This window comes from Podarcis gaigeae, assembly GCF_964106915.1.
Source record: "Podarcis gaigeae genome assembly, chromosome: 9".
NCBI lineage: Eukaryota > Metazoa > Chordata > Lepidosauria > Squamata > Lacertidae > Podarcis > Podarcis gaigeae.
The window spans coordinates 76175512-76200106 of NC_139685.1; the positions used below are offsets into that span (position 1 = coordinate 76175512).

At 45.3% G+C, this 24595-nt stretch overlaps 1 protein-coding gene across 1 annotated transcript in view; it reads right to left on the bottom strand.

Annotated features, from left to right (window-relative positions):
- ALMS1 (ALMS1 centrosome and basal body associated protein) overlaps nt 1–24595 on the bottom strand; it is a 78451-nt gene that overhangs the window by 37517 nt on the left and 16339 nt on the right. Inside the window, exons 4-8 of the mRNA XM_083756158.1 lie at nt 17638–17758; nt 14546–16802; nt 9540–9699; nt 6633–8018; nt 5608–5738 (exon numbers count right to left, since the gene is read on the bottom strand). Coding sequence (XP_083612284.1) covers nt 5608–5738; nt 6633–8018; nt 9540–9699; nt 14546–16802; nt 17638–17758 — 4055 coding nt within the window. The remainder of the gene's footprint in view (nt 1–5607; nt 5739–6632; nt 8019–9539; nt 9700–14545; nt 16803–17637; nt 17759–24595) is intronic.

Genomic DNA, 24595 nt, shown 5'->3' on the forward strand with positions numbered 1-24595 from the left:
CAGGCAATTTCTAATCTAGATTTGAAGACTTATTTCCAACAGCTTTGGTGTCACCCAGTTTAATCTGTTTACTGAAATGCCAATCTAAATAATGCATGGGCAAAAGAGAACGGTGTAAGCTTTGAACTCCGCTAGGCTCTCTTCCTAAAAAGGAATAAAGAAAACCCACCTTTACTGAAACGAAGCACACTTTTGGGCATGCTACGGATGAAGATTGCCCATTAAAATAGAATAAAAATTCTCATCTTTTCTGCAGTTAACGTCAAGTCTTTTGTGAGCCAGAGAGAGAAATTATAAAAGCTGCCATTATTCCTTTGGAGGCAGCGATACAATAAATGCAAAGAGATATCCTCTTGTTTACCTGATGTAGTAAAAACAACTTATTTGGCACAAGTAAAAAACAAAGAACAAAAAACACCAGCCTGCTTCAGTAAGAAAGGCTGAAACAAAACACGTCTTTTCAGAGCAAAGATCCCACAGCAAACTGTCAGTCAAACAAACAAACAAGGAACCTTTTTCAGATGCATGCAGAAAATTCAGCAACTCCAGCTTCCTGGAGTGAAAATTGTTTCTTGGAAGCAATTAGAGAAAAACAGATAGTATTTAGGTGCATTACTCAACGCTTCAAAACATGCTGCAAAGCCTCACCTCACCCCCACGTCAGCACCAGAGGCAGAGGCATTGTTCTCTTACGCTGGGAACAGACAAGACAAACAGGTACAAAATCAACAGGCATTTATATCTATGAGTTATTCAGGAACGTAAAACCAAGATGCTGCTGGCAATAAGGAGTTCTTTAATACAAAAGGTCTCCCTACTCACCACCACCGCTGCACCCTAACGTCAAGAAGCACAGTCGCTTCTCACATTACTTTGTCATACATGTCTATCAAAGACATGGGCAGGATTGAAAATGACTGGATAAGGTGCGTGCTTGAACTTTTTAATAATCTGATACAGGCCTCAAATGGGCTTTCTAAAAAATATTCAAGAAACAAGCCAGCAGAAGCATCCCTGAGATGAATTATTATTATTATTATTATTATTATTACTACTACTACTACTACTACTGTTATTACCCAGCCCACCTGGCTGGGTTTCCCCAGCCACTCTGGGTGGCTCCGAGCAGAATAGTTAAAACACGATAAAACATCAAACATTAAAAACTTCCCTTCAAAGGGCTGCCTTCAGAGGTCTTCTAAAAGTCAAATACAGTCATACCTTGGAAGTCAAACAGAATCTGTTCCGGAAGTCCATTTGACTTCCAAAATGTTTGGAAACCAAAGTGTGACTTCTGATTGGAAGCCACGGAAGCCCTGTCGGACGTTCAGGTCCCAAAAGAACGTTCACAAACCGGAACAATCACTTCCAGGTTTGCGACATTTGGGAGCCAAAATGTCTGAGTCCCAAGCCGTTTGGAATCCAAGGTACTGTTAGGTTTCTGTTTATACCACTGTGCAGTTTTGGGAGTCACAAGACTCTGTTTACATTCCAGACTGTTGGAAGTCTCACGGGAGACGGGAGACAGATGTTGATGTTACTGGTTTCCTGTTTCTTTGTCCAGTTGGTTCTCTGCCTGCGTAGTTAGAAATAAAACGCAGCAATGTAGCTCATATTTCTCGTCCTTCTGCTGCTATTTGTATACTCGGCAGAATGGGAACATGCCTGGAGCTTCATCAAAGGCTTGGGTCATTAATCACCGTCAGAGGAGATCGGAGGAGCAGCTTGGTCGTACGGAGTTCCGACAGGTACGACTGTAGTTGTTTATTTCCTTGACATGTGAAGGGAGGGTGTTCCATGGGGTGGGTGCCACTACTGAGAAGGCCCTCTGCCTGGTTCCCTGTAACTTTACATTTCTCAGTGAGGGAATCAGCAGAAGACCCTCCGAGGAGGACCTCAGTGTCCAGGCTGGACAATGGAGGTGGAGACACTCCTTCAGGTATATGGAAGGCCAGGAAATCTGTAAAGTCATTTTTTGAGAGCAAGCTGTATGAGTAACCCTGAAAGCACGTATGGAGGTGGTATATGCCCTAGGCAGCCACTTGAGGCTCATTCCATTTCTTCTGAAGGAGATTCCTGCATTGCAGGGGGCTGGACTATAATAATAATAATAATAATAATTATTATTATTATTATTATATTTATTTATTTATACCCCGCCCATCTGGCTGGGTTTCCCAACAAAACATTAAAATACAATAACCTATTAAACATTAAAAGCTTCCCTAAACAGGGCTGCCTTCAGATGTCTTCTAAAAGTTTGGTAGTTATTTTTCTCTTTGACATCCAATGGGAGGGTGTTCCACAGGGGGGACGCCACTACCGAGAAGGCCCTCTGCCTGGTTCCCTGTAACTTGGCTTCTCGCAGCGAGGGAACCGCCAGAAGGCCGTCGGAGTTGGACCTCAGTGTCTGGGCAGAACGATGAGGGTGGATACGCTCCTTCAGGAATACTGGACCGAGGCCATTTAGGGCTTCAAAGGTCAGCACCAACACTTTGAATTGTGCTCGGAAACTTCCTGGGAGCCAATGTAGGTCTTTCAAGACCGGTGTTATGTGGTCTCAGCGACCACTCCCAGACGCCAGTCTAGCTGCCGCATTCTGGATTAGTTGCAGTTTCCGGGTCACCTTCAAAGGTAGCCCCACATAGAGCGCATTGCAGCAGTCCAAGCGAGAGATAACTAGAGCATGCACCACTCTGGCAAGACAGTCTGCAGGCAGGTAGGGTCTCAGCCTGCGTACCAGGTGGAGCTGATGGGGACTAGATGGGGTCCCTGGAATCCCTTCTAATGCTACAATTCTATGATTCTATGCCAACACCTGGGAATAAGGTCAAGGTCTTTCCTGCCCACTCTGGACTATAAATATTCCATAGACAAACTAGCATTTGAATGGTAGGGGTGGGTGTGCATTTCCTCGGGATCCGTGGTCAGGAGCTCTTTCCCAGTGGTGGGTGGGGCAAAACCTATAAACACACACAAAAGCTATACATACACAGTTACACAAAACACACCACAAAGCTAATTCATGCAGATTGCCTGGGGGGGGGCGCGATATTTTTATCCCCATCATGGCAATGAGGAGGCCCCTCTCTGCTCCTTAGCTCATTGGTGAGCATCAGCTGAGAAGCAGGCGGCCCAGTCAAAGGCCGATTTAGGGGAGCACGTACAGGGTGCAGAGCCTTGGGTGTGCCACCAGGGATGCCGCAACTACAATTTAGAATGGAGTGCGAGAAGCGGAGGGGCGCTGAATTTCTGCGTCACACAAGGCGCCACAGACATTGGAGACCCCAAGATCCGCCACTGGCCCAGTTTTCTTCCCCATTGCTGCATGCTGGGTGGGGAAAGGGAAATCAGTGTGATATGAAGGTGTTGAAAATCAGGTCTTCTGCATAGGTCCTCTGATGACAGAGGGCACAGCTTTCATACCCATTGCAGCAAGATAGGGAAGGATTTTTTTAATGTCATTTCAACAATTTGTAAGCTGCTTAATTACAGTCATCTCTAGGCAGTGTGTAGGAGACTTAATATAAAAAAACTAAGAATGGGTAAAAACTTTAATTATATTATTTATTATCAACTGGCAGTGTGGAAGTGAATGGTTACTGGCATCTGGCATTATATATGGCAATTCACCAGAATCAATGTCTTATGAATTCTGGCAATACCCCATAATGGAAGCCAAGCTGGGATGGAAAGAGGAAATGATCAGTGGGCACTATAACACCAGCTCTGTGAACTTGCCCTCAAAATGTGGGGCAGATTACTACGGCTCCTTTGGATTTTGAGTATATTAAGGAAAGCAGGTATTCGGCTACGCAAGTCTCACTTATTTCCTGTTTATGCTTTTCAATTGACAACATACAATCTATTGTCTGGTTTTCATAACTAACTACAATAAAACTGCAATGTAAAAAGGTAAAGGAACCCCTGACCATTAGGTCCAGTCGCAGACGACTCTGGGGCTGCGGCACTCATCTCGCTTTACTGGCCGAGGGAGCTGGCGTACAGCTTCTGGGTCATGTGGCCAGCATGACTAAGCCGCTTCTGGCGAACCAGAGCAGCGCACGGAAACACCGTTTACCTTCCCACTGTATCTACTTGCACTTTGATGTGCTTTCGAACTGCTAGGTTGGCAGGAGCAGGGACCAAGCAACGGGAGCTCACTCCGTAGCGGGGATTCGAACCGCTGACCTTCTGATCAGCAAGCCCTAGGCTCTGTTGTTCAACCCAAAGCGCCACCCGCATCCCTAAACTGCAATGTAAGATGTACTAATTACAACATAAAACTAAAAATGTGTCTGCGCATGCATACATACATACATACAAGAAGCCTAATGTCAGTTTCACTGCCGAGAAAAAAATAAAACACTAGATTCTCACCGACAGGGACCTGACAGGAGGCCTTGCAGTTTGTATGTGTGTCACACAAACAGTAATGATCTGCTGCTAATAAATAGACATAGGCCAAATTTGCTTGAAATACTGAGTTACGTTTTAGCTCTATGTCAATGAGTCCATGCCAAACATCAAGCTTGTGCTCTCCCCCTCCTTCTACCATGTGGCCAGCATGACAACTTTAGAAAAAGTTTAGTTTCACTCTAGCAGAATCCCTGCCTAACATTATGTTTGAACCAGGAGTCCCAGTTTAAAACAAGTTCTGTTAAGTTTCATAACAAGACAACTTCACACTTGGCTTGAACCTGGCTTGTTATCTGTTTTATTTAGGGAACCTGTATACAGCTTCACATCTCAGAAAAACCTCTAAGCGGTTCACAAATTAAATGCAATAAAATACTGCGGATATAGATTTTTTAAAAAAAACTATGAATACATTAGAAGAATTTGATCATTAAAATAGCACAGTCAGCGACAGAACAGAGTAAGCATCCTTGTTATGAATCTTATTAGCTTAAACTAGGTTCCCTGCTTCAAACATAATGCTAAGCTGGGAGTCTGTAAAAGTGAGACTAAACTCTACCCAAGTCTTCCTCCTGACCATATTCTTCCACGTAGTTTGGTCTCATCTTCACAACACTAAACCATGGTTCAGAATTTATGCGCGCGCACTGCCCATAACACTAACAGCTGAAGCTGTGCTAACTATGGTACAAACAAGCTGCACATTCAGCTCACACCAGAAGGGCTATAGTTCGGTGGCAGAGTGCATGTTTTGCATGCAGAGTCTCTACTTCAGTCCCCGTAACATCTAGACAGCCAGGAAAGACCGGACTTCTCACAATAGACATTCTGACTTGCACTGCAGTCAAGAAGAGCTAGTCCCTTGCCTTCCGAATGCAGGGCACATACTGGAAAAGGTGACCTCCATAATATGCATATTATAAATGTTTTAACCAGTCATCCAGTTTCCAAAAATCCCAAGCTATGTGGAAATGCTATTAAAAGGTCCCCAGGACTGTGCACATGGTAAAACCACACCACTAGCAAGAAATTATTGCTTCCACATTATTGTTCCAATTAGTGCAACACTTTTTTTATTATTATTCAGCAGTTGTAAGATGCTTGTCCACAAGGAAAAGCTTGTGATTCTGTCCTAACCCTACAATGCTTCCTAAATCTGCCTCCTGGTTCCCCCTGGTTCTTTCTTACCTTCACATTTCCCGCTTTCCTGGCACTCAAAAGCTGCATTCTCTTGATCTCTTCTATCATCCGCCGGTCTTCCTCATTTAGATCAGCCTCGGCGTCTGCAGGTTGAAGAGTCAGCTTCAGTTTCACCCAGGCTGCCAGAGAGATCACAGAAAATGAGAGGAGAAGTTGCTAATTCAGTCTGATGCATTGACAGGTGGTCCACATTCTATTAACTGCTATGGACACACAAACCAAGAACAGTTATTAAACAGGGAGTTTGAAAGACTGCAATACGTATTAACATATATCCTGCTATGCAGGAATTGTTTTAGCATGTCTGTTCAGGACATGTTACCTAAAATTTTGCAGGATTAATTTCTGATTAGACTGGTATTTTCACTGATTCTTGGGGAAATACTTCAACTTCTTTTACACTTAAAGGTAAAGGGACCCCTGACCATTAGGTCCAGTCATGGGCGACACTGGGGTTGTGGCGCTCATCTCGCTTTATTGACCGAGGGAGCCGGCATTTGTCCGCAGATAGCTTCCGGATCATGTGGCCAGCAAGACTAAGCCACTTCTGGTGAACCAGAGCAGCACACAGAAACGTCGTTTACCTTCCTGCCGGATTGGTACCTATTTATCTACAGTGGTACCTCGGGTTACATACGCTTCAGGTTACAGACTCTGCTAACCTGGAAATATTACCTCGGGTTAAGAACTTTGCTTCAGGATGAGAACAGAAATCACGCAGCAGCAGCAGGAGGCCCCATTAGCTAAAGTGGTACCTCAGGTTAAGAACAGTTTTAGGTTAAGAACGGACCTGCGGAACGAATTAAGTACTTAACCCGAGGTACCACTGTACTTGCACTTTGACGTGCTTTCGAACTGCTAGGTTGGCAGGAGCAGGGACCGAGCAACCGGAGCTCACCCTGTCGCGGGGATTCGAACCGCCGACCTTCTGATCGGCAAGCCCTAGGCTCTGTGGTTTAACCCACAGCGCCAGCAATTGTGCTCCATGGAACCCCTGAGGTTCAGTTACTTACCATGTGCTTTTTCTTCTTCCTCCTCAGCACTCTGAAGTATCTGGGCTGCATGCATTACAGGGCGTTCGTCTTCCAGAAGCGTTTTAACACGAGCAGCCAAAGAGTCTAAGCTACTGCCGTTCTCACTCTCTTGGGACGCAAGATCCCCTTTGCTACAGGCTACACGGGCTCCAGCTGACGCTTGTTTCTGACTATGTTCATTGTGCTTCTCCCCCCACTGTGTTGTGTGTAAAACGGGACGTTCACACCGCAGAAGATTCTTCACTTTGATACCCAGCGAGTCCACACTGCTGCTGTTTCCACTTCCATGACTGCCACCCATTTCTTTCCTGGTTTTCTGCAAGACTTGCTGACGTTCCTCCCAAATATTAGAGGCACTGTCTAAGGACCCTGCGCTAGATGTAGCTGCTAATTCTTTGAGATCTTTGGGGGTAAACAACTTGCTGTCTGCAGCGCTGTCTACAAAGACGGGCAAGCTTTTATTTACTGTGGCACTATTACAGCCTTCAGGCTCTGATCGCCTAACAGGCTTCACGGTCCTATGTTCTTCAACCGTTACCTGGGAGGGTGGCATAGACTCTTCTGGCAGAATTTGGTCATTGCTGAGGACATCTGCAGCTGGCTGACCATCACATTTTAAGCTACCAGTGAAGCTAGCTGTTTTGGAGAGCACATTGTAGCTGTGAACATTTTGCCTAGCCAGCGTCTCGTCCCATGACCACATTCTCTGAATTCCTGGGCTGCTCCCCTTGAACAATCCAGAATCTCCGGAGCCATCCATCTTTTTTATTTGCTTTAATGAACTGTCCAGGTCTGTGGAAGAGATGGATGAGGCGGATTTAAAGTTTTGGCTTGGGCTCCTAGATTCTGCCTCTGCCAGAATTTTCTGGATCTCTTTTAATGTTTCAGATCCTATTAAGAAACAATCTTTTTCTCCTCCAAGAAGGATAGCTGAAGAACTGATTTTTTGACTCATGCTTTCTTCATCTTTTCCATGAGCCAAAGAGCTAGGCGAGAGTTGGTCTTGACTTACACCAAGTTCCTTTGAATCAAATCTGTCCATAAGTCTCTGTACACATTTTGGAGATCTCCCCTCATCAGAATGGATGTTGGACGGCCATTCTGGGGTTACGTGACTCTGCTCTGCTGTCTTAGGAGGAGCTGAAGACTCAAAAGTGCCTTCTCTTGGCTCTGGAGTCGGAGTACGTAGTTCCAACTGAGGGCAGACAATGCTGCTCTGATTGAAGCAGTCTCTGGAAGCCTGGTGGGAGAATTCTGTAGGCAGTGGAAGATTAGTACCAGGATCTGACCCAGCTGGGGCGTGCACACTATGAATGGAAGAGTCAAAGCTTGACTGTATAGCATCTATCACGGAGGCCGAGTCTCCTAGAAGGAAAAGAAGAATGGTCAGAACTCCAAGTATCCCTTGCCAATGTTCAATAACCGTAAGTCCTTGTCATGAACTGAAATAACATGGTGTAGGTAATTATACTAGAAAGTAAATTATTTGGAGCATAATAATCACCAGAGTCGAGGGACGCAGGTGGCGCTGTGAGTTAAACTACAGAGCCTAGAGCTTGCCGATCAGAAGGTTGGCGGTTCGAATCCCCGCAACGGGCTGAGCTCCCGTTGCTCGGTCCCTGCTCCTGCCAACCTAGCAGTTCAAAAGCATGTCAAAATGCAAGTAGATAAATAGGTACTGCTCGGGCGGGAAGGTAAACGGGCGTTTCCGTGCGCTGCTCTAGTTCGCCAGAAGTGGCTTAGTCCTGCTGGCCACATGACCCGGAAGTTGTATGCCGGCTCCCTCAGCCAGTAAAGCGAGATGAGTGCCGCAACCCCAGAGTGATCCGTGACTGGACCTAATGGTCAGGGATCCCTTTACCTTTAACCACCAGAGTCAGGTTCACCAACATACCCCATTTAAAAGCTTCCCAGTTGCTTATTGGTCTGTTTCCATATGGCATGGGAAGGAAGATAGTGCTAAAAAATGACCGTCTGATGACCCAGGGTTAAAAGATAACTGAAAGTACAGGCAGTGTTTATCAGTTTTCTGTTGGGAAAGACAGGTAAAGAGCTGCTCAAAATTTTATGTAAGAAAACTGGAAGATTGCTGCCAAACTCAGGAAACCCTAATGAACAGGGACTCTTGACTGATAGCCTTATAGGAAGTCAAAAAGGTAGCTTCACTGCAAATAAAGTGTGAACACCTGAAAAAAAGATTCACATCAAAGTCTTTACCAGTGTCATGAGCAGCAGGAGAAACCCATAGGACCCTCAGACAGGGCTTTTAGTGTGGCTGCCCCTGTTCTGTGGAGCAGCATTCCTGCCAAGATAGGACAGGCACCCACTGTCTGCAGTTTCCAGAAACTGAGAGTACATTCTGACGGACTTTCCCAGTTGGGTAAGTGGACCTTTGCCACCAGTGTTTATTTGTTAGGGTGTTCACTTCAAATGTTTAGGTTGTTTTTGTGTTTTCAAGCTGCCTTGCGCCCCCTCAATCTAGCTGAACATCTAGCTCCATCTAGCTGAGCATTTGGTTTCCTGTGGCCAGTCAGGAGCTGCTGGGAAGTCCACGAACACGGCATGAGGTTAACTGCCTTCCCCAACAACTAATAATAATAATAATAATTTATTATCTATACCCCGCCCATCTGGCTGGGCTTCCCCAGTCACTCTGGGCGGCTTCCAAAAAAATATTAAAATACTGTAATACATCAAACATTAAAAGCTTCCCTAAACAGGGCTGCCTTCAGATGTCTTCTAAAAGTCTGGCAGTTGTTGTTCTCTTTGACATCTGGTGGGAGGGTGTTCCACAGGGAGGGCGCCACAACCCTCCCTGATGGCTATTAGCTGCTGAGAGACCCACCTATCTTCCACAAATGAAGCTGATTCATTTCCTGCCCTTACCTTCCGATAACTGCAGGCGTCGCGCTAACAAATCATTGGACGTCTTCAGTGTTCTGAGCTCAGTGGGAGAGAATTCTATTTCTCCGACTGGTCCTCGGGGCATAAATGGAGTCAGTATGGACGAAGGTGACTGATCGATGCCCAGGTTATGGAGGTAGACCTGATGCAAGAAGTGAACACAGTTAATCTGGGGCAGAAGTCAAGGACTGCCAAATCAAAATTTCGCCAATTACCACCATCCCACATAAACAGCACAAAACCTAAAAGGCAGAAATAATTCCACATGCAACTCTCAACAACACACAGCATGGGAATCTGTTCATTCGGATTCTATTCATTCAATCACCAACACTACAAAACTTCTGTTTCAGGGTGGGGAACTGGTGACCCTACAGACGCAGTGGGACTTCAACTCGCATCAGCCCCAGCCAGCATGGTAAATGGCAAGGGGTGATGGGAACTGTAGTCCAGTAGTAGTAATTTTATTATTTATGCCCCGCCCATCTGGCTGGGTTTCCCCAACCACTCTGGGCGGCTCAGTAGGATCTAGTTTCCCAAAGGTTGGCCACACCTGTACCTTCCTTGGAGAGGAAGGTACTATAAAACTCTGAGAAACCTACTTTCATGCTCACAACTGGATTTAACCAGATTCTGATATCGTGCAAGCACACATGTGTGCGCGCACACACACACCTCCACATTCCTTTAAAAGCCCAAATAAGCAACCACTTCACAGCCCCTTTTTTCCAAAAAATTAAAAGCCCTTTCACAGCAGGCACACCATGTTACTTCCTTGCCAGAAAGACATTAATTACCTGATACCTAAACTATATTTGGAAATGAAGGCGAAATCACGGAAGGGAAAATCTGTCACATCTGTGTATATTAAATGCATGATTTATTCTGATAAATCGTCCTGGCACTGATTTACAAGACAAATTCCCTCAAAGACTGCAGGCAAGGTGGCTGAATCACAGATGCCAACCACAGGGATCCAACGAATATTTTTGTCAGGCGTAAAATAACCCTCAACCTTTATGTATTTCTCACACCTCTTATTGAAAAGGTGCCAGGCCACCTTTTCCAGGCCAATATGTGTCAAAAAGGGAAGAGGTTTCCTTGCCTAGGCACTGTGATGTGCAGGGATTATTACTCTTTTGCACAGCATGACTTCCAACGAAATGGGCATTACATCTGAAGGGAGCCTTAGCTCAGTTTCATCAGCAACAGGAACTCATCTGCTCTTCCCTGCCCTGAAGTAGAAACAGGCTGGGGAAAACAATGGCCACAAAATGTACAAGACTGGGGGCTTGGGGGAGAGTTATGAACATGTATTTTTACAGTCCCCGCTCCAAAGCAGGCCAGGGCATAGATGCACAAAATTACATTTCCCCTTAGAAAGGGTCCGCATATGCCAATACCATGTTTAAAAAGGTACAGGGACCCCTGACCATTAGGTCCAGTCGTGGCCGACTCTGGGGCTGCGGCGCTCATCTCGCTTTACTGGCCAAGGGAGCCGGCGTACAGCTTCCGGGTCATGTGGCCAGCAGGACTAAGCCGCTTCTGGAGAACCAGAGCAGCACACAGAAACGTCGTTTACCTTCCTGCCAGAGTGGTACCTATTTATCTACTTGCACTTTGATGTGCTTTCGAACTGCTAGGTTGGCAGGAGCAGGGACCGAGCAACGGGAGCTCACCCCGTCGCAGGGATTCGAACCACCAACCTTCTGATTGGCAAGCCCTAGGCTCTGTGGGTTAAACCACAGTGCCACCCATGTCCCTAATTGCCATGTTTAGAGGTGTGGAATTATTTCTGAGCAGGTGAGGCCGATGTGCAAAACTAGGGGAATAGGGGGAGTTATGAACATGTATTCTTTCAGTTCCTCCTCCAAAGCATGCCAGGGCATAGATGCACAAAATTACATTTCCCCTTAGAAAGGGTCTGCATATGCCAATTGCCATGTTTAGAGGTGTGGAATTATTTCTGAGCAGGTGAGGCCGATGTGTGTGTTGTTGCACTATATTTGCAAACACTGGCAGGACGGGGAGGCATGCAGGCACGAGTTCTGGGAGTCAGGCTGAAAAGAAGCAAGCCACTTGTTTCCTTTCTGCATGGGTTTGAAAGGGAAGGAGGGAATAGCCTTGCTTTCTCTGAGAGTAACTCTACCTACCCTGGGGTCTTTGAACTGCAATGGGGGCCGGGTTGCCCCTTACTAAGCCATAGGATAATAGTAATAATAATTTATTATTTGTACCCCGCCCATCTGGCTGGACTTCCAACAAAGATTCAAAATACATTAAAACGTCACACATTAAAAACTTCCCTGAACAGGGCTGCCTTCAGATGTCTTCTAAATGTCAGGTAGCTGTTTATCTCTTTAACATCTGAGAGTTGATGCTCTAATACAGCAGGTTTTGGATCAAGTGGAGGAGCTATAGGTATCCCCATCCTAATTGTGCATTCTACTGCAAGCAGCCCAGTGTAAACAGATCACATTCCCACAAACAGGCAGGTGCATGTTCATGTCTGTGGGTCCCGCTCCAGCAAGTGATAAGAACATGGAAAACTGCTTTCTCACTTGGATTCCCCTTGTTAGACCTGGCAAGAAGATTGGTGGGGAGGGAGAAAGGTTGTTTTCTGCTGCTCCAGAGAAGCGGACACAGAGCAATGGATCCAAACTACAAGAAAGAAGATTCCACCTAAACATTAGGAAGAACTTCCTGACAGTAAGAGCTATTCGACAGTGGAATTTGCTGCCAAGGAGTGTGGTGGAGTCTCCTTCTTTGGAGGTCTTTAAGCAGAGGCTTGACAACCATATGTCAGGAGTGCTCTGATGGTGTTTCCTGCTTGGCAGGGGGTTGGACTCGATGGCCCTTGTGGTCTCTTCCAACTCTATGATTCTATGAATATAAAACGAGGAAACCTTTCCTCATCTTTGTCCTGCCCCTCTTGCGCCATTTGGGGTGGGGGGGGGGCTACATTTCTTGATGTTAATTCCAAAGACCAAATTGGTACAGCAGGACAATGTGGCCCCAAAAGAAAAAAAGGTAACAGAGAGAGAAAACTGCTTATTTCAAAAGTCTCACCAATTCATAAATGAGCATGTATTTATTCCAGGAACCCACAAGGGCAAATATTAACAGGCAGCCACCATCAAAGTAATTCTTTTATTACCAAAGACCAATTTTCAGGCGCTGCTGTTAAAAAGGCAGGTGGGCATTCATTCCATGTCAGCAGTTTGCATGCTTTCGTGCTAGAGATAACTTGAAAAGAATAGAATATTTATAGGGTCTGAAATGTGCTTTGCCAGGAGTTTGTTGTACCAGCTTCTTCTGTTGTTAGAGACATGTGGGTGTGAATAATTTTCTCCCTTAGACTCCACTAAAAGCTGGGCTTGTGTCACAGAGTAGATTTCTGGCATGGAGTATCTCAGTATGTCTCCCCAGAAGGAAGAGACTGGAAGGTCACAGACAGCTCTTCAATGCAATAGTCAGAAAACATTAAGCTCCTCACCACTTAGCCACCCTGTCTTGTTCTTCTCATTGCAAAGATACTGATGCACTTCTTCTGTCAGGCCAACAACCTCAGCATATGCCCTATACAATCCATCTTACAAGGAACAACCATATGTCAGGAGTGCTCTGATGGTGTTTCCTGCTTGGCAGGGGGTTGAACTCGATGGCCCTTGTGGTCTCTTCCAACTCTATGATTCTATGAATGGCTTGTGCATTCTTCTTACGCAACAGTCCTCACCGAAAGACCATAAGGCCTCACTTTTACGTACATGATAATTTGTCCAAAGCTGCCTTCCTCCCATCCACACTCGATAAAAATTGGGCAATTTACTATGCCACAAAGGAAGACCATTTTTCAGGCATTTTGTTTGGAATGCTTCAAAATGTAACACATTGAGAAGAACAAGGGCAGGGGGAAGGATTAGCAGATCTTACTAGTAGGCAGATATGGGGGGAACTCAGGAAACAGCTAATGAAGTTATTTTCTTCGAAAAAGGAACTAATTACTTAAGTTATTAATTTTTTACCACTCCAAAGCATATTTTTTCTGTTTCCCATGACAATGCTGAAGTCTATATAATTTTTTTTTTACTTTTTTGTCCTTTTCTTTCACCACAATGGTGGTTTCTAATTTACAGTTTTATTTTTCCAATTTTCAAAGTGACAAAATATATAAAATATATATCTTTAGGCACCATAAGGCACTAGGCCCATCCAAAAATGTCTGGGATAGAAGATTCTCTCTGACATGCTCAATTTTGTACATGCAGGATGATTCCTATTTGAAGGCTATTTCCACTCTGAACCTCCTATCTGCCACGGTAGAGTTCAGTTTCAGTCCCTTCTACAGATTTAACTAAGTACAGTGGTACCTCAGGTTACATACGCTTCAGGTTACATACGCTTCAGGTTACAGACTCCACTAACCCAGAAATATTACCTCAGGTTAAGAACTTTGCTTCAGGATGAGAACAGAAATCGTGCTCCAGCGGCGCGGCGGCAGCGGGAGGCCCCATTAGCTAAAGTGGTGCTTCAGGTTAAGAACAGTTTCAGGTTAAGAACAGACCTCCAGAACGAATTAAGTACTTAACCCGAGGTACCACTGTACTGTAGTTGCTGTTTTGGTATAAATGCTACCTATGTAATTGACCTTCCTATGTTTGTATGTTCCATTACTGTTGACACTGGCTCCTTTGTTTCAGTGCTAATGCCAATACTAGAAAGATCCAATTACCCACCCCTCCTTGGTTCAAGACTCCTGTCCCTTCCGTACATGTGGAGATAAGGACATCTATTTCGATGGAAGGAGAAGTATTTGGCAAAAAGTACCATACATACCTGTCTCCAACGGTTAACAGACTAGAAAGACCCTCAGGAATTCATGCGTATGCACTATAATTATACCATAAGATAAGATGGCTGTGGAGCAAATGAACCAACTGTAACTGCAAACAACAACGTTTGAAAATATGGTGGCAAAATTAACTTACAGGTATTCTTTCTTCGATGTTTATCTCCCTGTCATATGGAGTTTTGAATACTTCTTCCAAACTGCCATGCAACTTTCCAGAAACAACTGAAGATCGCATTGAAGAGCGTCGTGAAGACTGTCTTGAAGAAAGTCGCAAGTCACCACAGCTGCCTGTCCCAGGACTAGTTCTTTGATTCAAGCTATCTGGTGAAACATCACTAAAGTGGCCCAAACTGATCTGGTTCATACAAGGAAGAAAACCCGGCAATTCTCTGGTATTATCGTGACAGCCACCTGTCTTTTCTTGGCTACCACTAAGAAAGCTGGCGTCTTCTCTGAGGAGTTCAGCAACTCTTTCACTGGAAATAAAATTATCTGGATTTCCTCCAGTTGCACTTTCACCGATTTCTTCATCGCTGGAGACAGTGGAGACAAGAACAGCTGTATAATGTTGGGAATGTGCATCCTCAATGTTAGCATCACTCTGCTTGACTCCAGACGCTCCTGAAACTCTTCCCTTATCTTCTACTGGATGAAGATCTTCACTGTGGGACGTTTCATGACCTACTTCAGCCCTTGGCATCTCTCTGCTGATTGCGACCACAGAGTTTTCAGACTGAGACCTGGTAAGGGGTAGAACCTGTGGTGGGTTTTTATCACAAACATGCAGGTTGGTCATGGAGTTTGGCCCATAAAAGGATGCTGCCAGCCCTGCCGTAAGATCAGCCTGGCTCTGCTGCTTTAACAAAATGCGGTTCAAGGAATCTGCTATTGCACTGTAGGCCTTCTGCCTAGGAGAAGCGCCACTTGAGCCATGTAAAGCCAAGGCATCAGACATCCTCTCGGCTGAATGACTCATGTTCCATGCCCCAACCTTCTCCATGAAGTTGAGAGAAGGCAGAGACTGAATCCTACCTTTAAGAGGATACAGAACCTGGAGACCACCACTGTTTTCATCTTTTGATGCCTGGCCACTTCGCAGGGCAAGTGGCTCTCCCGCAGAGGGTATGCAAGTGTCATCCAGAGAAGGTCCGCGAGGCTTTTCCACGGAAGGAAGGAATGTGTTGGAACAAGAGTTATTTGAGAACTCCTCATGTAAGCAAGGGAGAGAGGACTGGAGAACAGCTTTGACCGGGTATGTCATAGCAGGAACTTCCCGAGTCAAGCTTCTAGTTGTAAAAATTCCTGGAGTAGAATGATGAACGGGATGTGCCAGATGTAAAATGAACGATCCCTCATTAAAGGAAGGTGAAATTCCGACATCTTTATGTTCCCTCTCTATACTGAAGTCTGAATGCATTAATTCACTTTTGTGCCCCATCTGGATTTCTACCATGTTACGGATATTGCCATGCTCTGCAGCTACAAAGACTGGCTGGTGGGGTGCAGGGACGTGAAGTTTAGCGTCAGCAAAAGCCGGAACAAGCTTCTTTTGCTCCTCAAATGAAGCTTCAGAAACATGTTGCAACTCCTGCTTGCTCAGAAAAGGGTTCGAAGATATCCCAGGGACGATGCAAGAATCACCCAGACCCATCCTTTGCCCCCTGAAGGACACATTTGAAATGTCTGAAGATAATTGTTCTGAATTGCCGGCATTTCTAAAGGGCTTTCCGTCCGAATAAGAGAGTGCGTTCAACGAATCACACTCAGGAACAGTTCTTCTTTCTTGCCCAAGTGGTTCTGCAAAGGTTTCCAACTCCCTTTCCCCAAGAACTACATTTTCCATTAAGGGGCTCATTTCGTTTTCAACTGCATCCTTTCCCAAAACACTTTTGCCAGATGAACTCTCGGAAGATAAGAAGCCAGAATGCTTGGATAGCCCCACCTCTTTCTCCAGAATTTCAAGGAGGACAGGGGCTGGCACACGGCTGTCCAAAAGGAACAGATCCTGTCCCCAAGACTCATTCGGAGGAAGAGACGTTGCCGACTGAGGATTTAGCTGCTTCTGTGAACCTGGGATTCCCAAATTCTCATCGCTGGAGCCCAAGGTTTCAGTCCTTGCATCAAGGTGTTGTGTATGCTGCTCACTATGATGAGCCTGTTCCCTGGGAGCGGGCCCAGAAAATGAAAGAGGATGCTGGGATAGACAACTGCCAAGGCTGGTATTGCTAGGTGCCATGCTGCTGAAAGCCAAGGGATGCTGAGACAGTTTAAAGTAATCGGAGAGAAGAGAAGAGTCTGAGCTGACATCTGTGGCTGCCAGCCGCACAGCTTCACTCATCCGCAAATGGCTCGAAGACTCTTCGGAAGCAATGTTAGAAACATCTGGAGTCCCTCTGAAAGAGAATTGGGGGTGGGGGCCGGAATTACAAGCCTGCATTGCGGTCTAGCAGAACCCAGAGAGGAAGGATTTCCAGGTCCAACACAGCTCAATATTCCCCTTCAAAAAGGTACTTTAATAAGTCACTGTCTCTGACAACATAAAAAGGTAAAGGGACCCCTGACCGTTAGATCCAGTCGTGGCCGACTCTGGGGTTGCGGCGCTCATCTCGCTTTATTGGCCAAGGGAGCCGGTGTACAGCTTCTGGGTCATGTGGCCAGCATGACTAAGCCACTTCTGGAGAACCAGAGCAGCGCATGGAAACGCCGTTTTACCTTCCCGCCGGAGTGGTACCTATTTATCTACTTGCACTTTGACGTGCTTTCGAACTTCTAGGTTGGCAGGAACAGGGACCGAGCAACAGGAGCTCACCCCATCACGGGGATTCGAACTGCCGACCTTCTGATCAGCAAGCCCAAGAGGCTCAGTGGTTTAAACCACAACACCACCCGCGTCCCCTCTGACAACATACAGGCATGAATTTGTTAGGAAGAGCTTCTGGCCTTCTAATGGTTTTTGGGGGGTGTAGGTGGACCCCTTTGGATGAAGCAGCACTAGAATCAAAAAGCCCGTGGTGCTGCAGCGGTTAAAGCACTGGACTAGGACCTGGGAGAGCCGGGTTCAAATCCCCACTCAGCCTTAAAGCTCACTGACCTTGGGCCAGACAGCCTCTCAGCCTAATCTACTTCACCGAGTTGTTGGGAGGATAAAATGGGGAGAAGGTTGCACACCATCTTGTGCTCAGTGCATTAAACAACACAACTAACAAGAGAACAGTAGGTTTACCCCACCTCAAAGGAGCAAAATCTGTTCCGGTTTGCTGAAAGAGGGTCTCGTTGAAGAATGTTCGGCCTTGCGTTGAGTATGTTGTCATCAGTGGGAGGTTGGGAGAGAGGCGACTGTCCTCAGCTTCTGTCAACATTACAAACACCATGGTTATGTGGCAAGACTGAAAAGTCATGGCTTGCTAATCAAAGCCTTACTAATGCAAGTGCCCTGCCAACTGGCAGGAGCTTAAAAAACCAAATATGGTTGAAAATGTGTAATACAGCAACTTTAAATGGCTAAAGATGAATCAGACTGAAAAACACAGATTTCACATATGGTATAGTCGTTTCTAACATAAAAAAAACTTTAAAATAAATTTTATGGTACAGCTTTAGGGGAATGTGTGACATTCCTCCTCTTAGAAAAAAGCCTCAAATGTCTGAGAGAAACATTTACGTGTATGTAACTCAATGAACTTTGCATCCCCTTTTGAGCATACACCAATTGGAGACCTGATAATCAACGTTAACATCTATAACCTGAAATCCTGCCCTTATTTCAATGAAGCTCATGCACATATGCCCAATCTAATTTTGGTGGTTCCTAATAGCTGTTATGCTCTTCAGAGGAAGGCAACAAGCTTACTTAAAGAAATTCATTTTTGCCATTAACTGAGCAAGAAGGATTATTTTAAACAGTACAAAAAGAGTTTTAAATCTTTTAATGGAAACCCCCCCCCCCAAGCTTCACCAAGTAGGATGATCTAATGCATAATGGTCAAATGAAATGCAAATTAGAAATCAATGTCTTTTTTTAGTCACATAAGGTCTTAATGAATGGATTTTTTATCTGTTTCTTTTAAGTAAGCAAGAAAATGCTTCAATAATCATAAAAATGTTGATGCAGAAGCCCCCCCCCCCAATCTATCCACAGTCTGTAGAATAATTTGATCATAGAGTTGCTTGGCACCCATCTGTCTCGAGAGACAATGGAAGTGTGCTTTTGGGGGTGAAGCCAAACTGTTGGAAGGTTGCACTGCTTCTATGGCCGTAGAGAACGAAACGGGAGAGACATGTTTTGTTGCAGATGAAGGCAGACTTCGTGCTGCGTTTGAAGAAATCTTTGTGATACAGAGTTGGTCTGCCAATGGGCCCGGTGTCTGAAGCCAGCTCCCCATAGACCATGTCCTTGGGGATCATAGAATATGTTTGATTTTGGAGAACACAAAGCCTACGGCAGGGGTCGGCAAGACTTACCTTGCCTGGGCCAGTTCACTGCCGTGGAGCCCCCTCTGTGGGCCGGATCAAACGCACGCCTGCTATTTCCAGCGTCGGCATCTGCCCAGACGCGATTTCCAGCACCGTGAAAGCGAGTCCCCGCATGCTGCACTGGTTTAGTGCAGCGCTCAGGGACTCGCCGAGCGGGGGGCTCGGTTCAGGGGCCAGTAAAACGATCCCCGTGGGCCGCTTGTGGCCCATGGGCCTTAGGTTGCCAACCCCTGGCCTATGGCAAAGCGGGGGCACTTCGTAAGAAGGAAAAAGATACAACACGAGTGCAGTGTCTCACCTTCCAGCTTTTGGGGAAAGGTTTTATTTGTCTGTCTGTCTGTCTGTCTGTCTGTCTGTCTGTCTGTCTGTTTGTTTTAACAACCTACACCTTGATCCAAATCTTGTATCTATCGAGGGCCAGGGGGAAAAAAAGCTTTGGAGGCTAGATCTGCTATTTTACCTTTCAAACACAGAATTCAGGATCTAATTTCTTTCCGCAGGGACTGTAAGACAGGGTTGTTCCGCCTGGCCTTTGGCTTGGAATCAACTTGATCCCCTTCCCCTCTTTCCTTTTTCCTTTCTCCTTCTGTGATGGAACTCCTGTTTGGGGACTTCTCTGGTTTTTTTTCTGGCCCATGTAGGACCAGTCTGGATAGTTGGCCTTGGTGAAGATTTGATGTTTTCATCCCCAAAAAGCTTTTGATTTGAGTTTCTACTGAAATGAGGCTGCATCTTAATGCTGTATTTTAATCTTGATTTTAAGTTGTATTTTCATCAATTGTTTTTATATCTGGCGTTAGATTCCCTGAGCCCTGTTTTGGCTGGGGAGGGCGGGGTATAAATAAAATTTATTATTGTTCTTATTATTAATTCACCAACTTAAGCTCTTCTGTTTTCATGTTTATAAAAGAAATGCTTATGTATCAAGAAAGGGTAAAGAAACCAAGTCACATGAAAGTGCCTGGGAAGCTCAGAGGCCACGACTGGGGTGAGAATGGGAGTTGAGAGGCAGTGTTGGTGATGGGGCTCCAATGCTTTGGGAAGGTCTCGTCCCTCACCCTTGGGGAATAGTTCCTGCAACTTATGCCCATTTCAGTCTCCCTGCTTGCACACCTCTTCCTGACCACCAGTCAAGCCTGCCAAAATATTTAAAAGAGCTTTGAAAACGTATCGCACAGAAGCAGGTTTCCTTCATTTTCAGAATGCATCCTGTTACAAAATGGAGGATTTCTTGGCTTGAATTTGAATATTCAACCCAAGGTAGATCGGCTATAACCAAAACGCCAGAAATAGCAATGCCTTGAATATGCCACTGTTTCCAAGAGCTTGCAACAGGCTAATATAACCTTGTATTGTGTTGTGAGTTTCCCAGCAACCAGGTTGCAAGTAAGAAAAAGCATCAAAAACAAAAGGTCCATTTTCTGCCTCTCTTTCCCCTTCTGTACTATACTGTTAAAAGGAACAAAATGTGCCTTATACAACTCAGTATTCTCTATTCATCCAGCAAAATATTAATACCCTCAATGCATTTTATACAAAATGAGTCATTAAAAATAAGGGACAAAGGTTACTGTTGAATATAAAGATTCACACAGTTGTTCAATGTTGCAGGTGCTTCACAACTTCCCTGTGTAAATGCTACAGAAAACACAACAGAGAATCTTGAGAAGCCTTTAAGCTTAATGCACTTAACGTGGAAGACGTTTTTCAGGCCCTGACTAAGCAGAGCACATTCTCACAGAGCTATGAAAAGGGCAAATTCTGCGCCACAGGTTATCAGAAAGGGAACAAAAATAAAAACCCCTGTATAATATCATAATGCACTTATGCAAATATCTATGACATGGTCTGTGTACAATTCAGGTCACAATACCTCAAAAAGGGTATTATACAGAGGTAGAAAAGATGCCAAAAATGGCAACCAAAATGATCATGAGGCTTGAGCAACTTTCCCTATGAGGAAATACTGTAACATTCAAGGCTTTTTAGTTTTAGAAAAATGGCAGCTAAGGGAGGACAAGAAAACGCTTGCAGCAATAAATGAAAGTAAGCCTGTGTTCTCAAGTCTTAGGATATGCTTCATCGCTGAATGTTACAAATCTTATCACAGACCACCTCATTTCTTAGTCCAAAATACACTTCCATATTTTTACACGAGTTAACTGATGCCAAGCACAAAGCGTGAGGGGGCTTGGAAGACCCACTCAAGAGGACAACCTAGCAGAGTAAGACATGCCCAGCAAAGAAAGCCCTCCTTCCCCAAAATACCAAACTCCCAAGCAAAGGATGCTTGAAACACAGCCAAGTTTCACCACCTCACATTTCAAAACAAGGTCAGTGAATCAAACCAGAGACGGGCAATTTCTTCAGCATCTCAGAGAGCACTGGAAATCTCATGAGCTGGAATACGGCAGCTGATTTCACATTAGGCCACTTTTTGCATAAAGCTCGTGCAAAGACGCAGGTGATGCTGTGGCTTAAACCACAGAGCCTAGGACTTGCTGATCAGAAGGTCAGCGGTTCGAATCCCCGCAACAGGGTGAGCTCCCATTGCTCGGTCCCTGCTTCTGCCAACCTAGCAGTTCGAAAGCACGTCAAAGTGCAAGTAGGTAAATAGGTACTGCTCCGGCGGGAAGGTAAACAGTGTTTCTGTGCACTGCTCTGGTTCACCAGAAGCGGCTTAGTCAAGCTGGCCACATGACCCGGAAGCTGTACACCGGCTCCCTCAGCCAGTAAAGTGAGATGAGCGCCGCAACTCCAGAGTTGGTCACGACTGGACCTAATGGTCAGGGGTCCCTTTACCTTTACATGCAAAGATGGCTGGCTGCCAGGACCTAATGGTCAGGGGTCCCTTTACCTTTACATGCAAAGATGGCTGGCTGCCAGTTGTAGCTGGAAGGCACTGTGTATTTCTTCCCTTAACACAGGGGCAGACAACCAGTAGTGGATGTCGCGAGACCCAATACCTCAGAATGGCAAATTCAACCTTTCAGATGTCACAAAGTTTGAACACATGCTTTTCAATGCATTCTCTTCTCTGTAAGCCTTGAAGATAGTGGGCCTCAAACTATGTTACTTGCCCAACATTTCCAACCTATCTTGAAGTTGAGGTCCAAGGTCTTTGTACACCATTATTCGCTGTTATGCCTCCTTCTGACAACCTGGTTTAAAAGTTACCCAGGATTTCGGCAGGATGGTACCCAAGAGCCCTTTCTTTGGAGCAGGGTGAGGGATGGGAAGAGGAGCACGTAAGCATTGCCTTTTCAGCCACCCCAAATCAGATACAAGCCTTTCTAATCCATGTACAATACCTAGCAATATTAGTCATCTCAGAAACAAAATCCATCAGCTATTCCATTACACAATCTAAATCAGGTTGTTCACAAGTTACACTGAAAACCTATTAAATTTTATGTTGGCTGGAAAAATTAATGGAGCTTTGCTTTTCTCTAGGGAACTGCAAAATCATCATCTCAACTCTTGCTGCTTGTGATGGTTTTGGGGAAACGTTAACAGTAGTGTTCTGTGGAGAGACCTGTTAGGTCCCAGAGCAGCAAATGATACCAGTTCACACCATCTTTGGGTGTCTGGTGCAAAAGAAGAGCAGTACTTCTTCCCACTGTCAATTCTGAAGGTCGCCTCCCTCATTCATAGCTAAATTTACCCAGCAAGCAAACCTGATCCTGCATCCTCTTACATCCTGCTGCTGATAAATGTGAAAGCCAGAAATCAGAATGCCGTTTGCTGAGCATTTAGAGATGGAGGCAAAACCTGAGCAGAGCCCCTCTTTGTTTTCAATTCGCTATATTAATTAACGCATTACCACTAGAAAATACTTTTTCAAAAGGACTGTAGATGATGCCTCAGTTATGATGTCATAATGAATACTTTTAGGAAAAAGAGAAGGGGAATTTTTTCCCCCAGTATTTCCATATGCAATACAGCAAGGCACTCCCCTCCAACCTTTTGACACGCAATTCAACCGTCTTATGTAGTGTACACACTCACTACTACAAGCATAGTCCAATGAATGGATAGTGGATAACATTCTCTTGGGAGTGAGGAAATGAGCTGGAAATGAACTGAATCTTTACTGGGTGGGTGGGAGGAGAAGCTTTCAGAGCAAAAGCGTCCCTTTCACTCATCAGTAGTTGCCTGCTACCTAGTTTGCTAAATGGGACGCAGGTGGCGCTGTGGGTAAAACCTCAGTGCCTAGGACTTGCCAATCGCATGGTCGGCAGTTCGAATCCCCGCGGCGGGGTGAGCTCCCATCGTTCGGTCCCAGCTCCTGCCCACCTAGCAGTTCGAAAGCACCCCCAAGTGCAAGTAGATAAATAGGTACCGCTTTATAGCGGGAAGGTAATGGCGTTTCCGTGTGCTGCGCTGGTGCTGGCTCGCCAGAGCAGCTTCGTCACGCTGGCCACGTGACCCGGAAGTGTCTTCGGACAGCGCTGGCTCCCGGCCTCTTAAGCGAGATGAGCACGCAACCCCAGAGTCGGACACAACTGGCCCGTACGGGCAGGGGTACCTTTACCTTTACCTTTAGTTTGCTAAATATGCAGAATCACCATCACTCCAGTCATCTGATTTGGCATTTGCCTACTCCTCTTGAGTGAGTAACACTGCTCATAGACTACACCACTAGTTTTTCCACTTCCACTGACACCATGGGCCTCTCTATGCTCTCCGCACCCCACTCTCAATCCTACCACTTCCATTCCTCCATTACGGCAACCGCTACCCTCAGGGTGCAACCTTTAGAGCTGTGCGTCCAATTTTCTACCCTCTTAGTGAAAATGTTTTAAATGGCCAAGACCCTTTTAAAGCCGGGACTGAAGGGAAAATATATATGCAGCAAAGGAAAGGGGAAGGAAAAGAAAAGAAGAAAGATTCTTACGATGACTCACACCCAGCAAGCCATAAAGGCTCAGGGACAATAAGATCAAGGAACATGGGGAAAGAATAATCCCCAGGAAAGCTTCGCTCTTACCAACCAATCTACCCCACTCCAATTTCACTGCAGATCAGATTCACAGGTTTTGACAGGAGATCAAACTGCAAATGCATTAAAGAAAAGGAGTCATTAAGAGGAATTATATAAAGCTGTGGAAACTGATGCCTCACACAACAGCAAATAGGTTCCCTGGCTGAGGTAGCTGCATTGAATAAGAGAAACAGTTTGATATACGTGAAGTGGGTGTGGGAAAGGAGTACTCATCCCTTTTACATGGGAAGTCTCAAGGTGCTAGATAATGCAAACACAGACAAAGCCCATCTTAAGCCAGCTCAAACAATACGAGCCCATATATGTTGCCTTGAGCTATTTGGGATATTAACAAAATAAACTATTGGTGCACATATAGTCAGTCACTCTGCTACGCAAATGTTTAGATGCCAGCAATGCTAGTCACTAGAGGAGACAGAGGAAGATCAGGTAGAGACTCCAGGGAAGAACTAACAAATAATCACAGTTCTGCAAGCACAGCAAGAGAATTATGCCCCATGTTCCAGTTCAAATCAACTGAAATGCTTAACTACCCATTATCAGATTCCGACTCTGTGAGCAATATTCACCGAACCATCCAGCAGTCACAATTGGAAATTCAAGCCTGCCAATGACTAAATGCTGAAGCCAAACTGGGAGCAGGAGCTGCCACCAGCAGTCAGAATATGAAGCAGCAGGGAGAGATCAGAGTGTAGGTGGCATATCGTT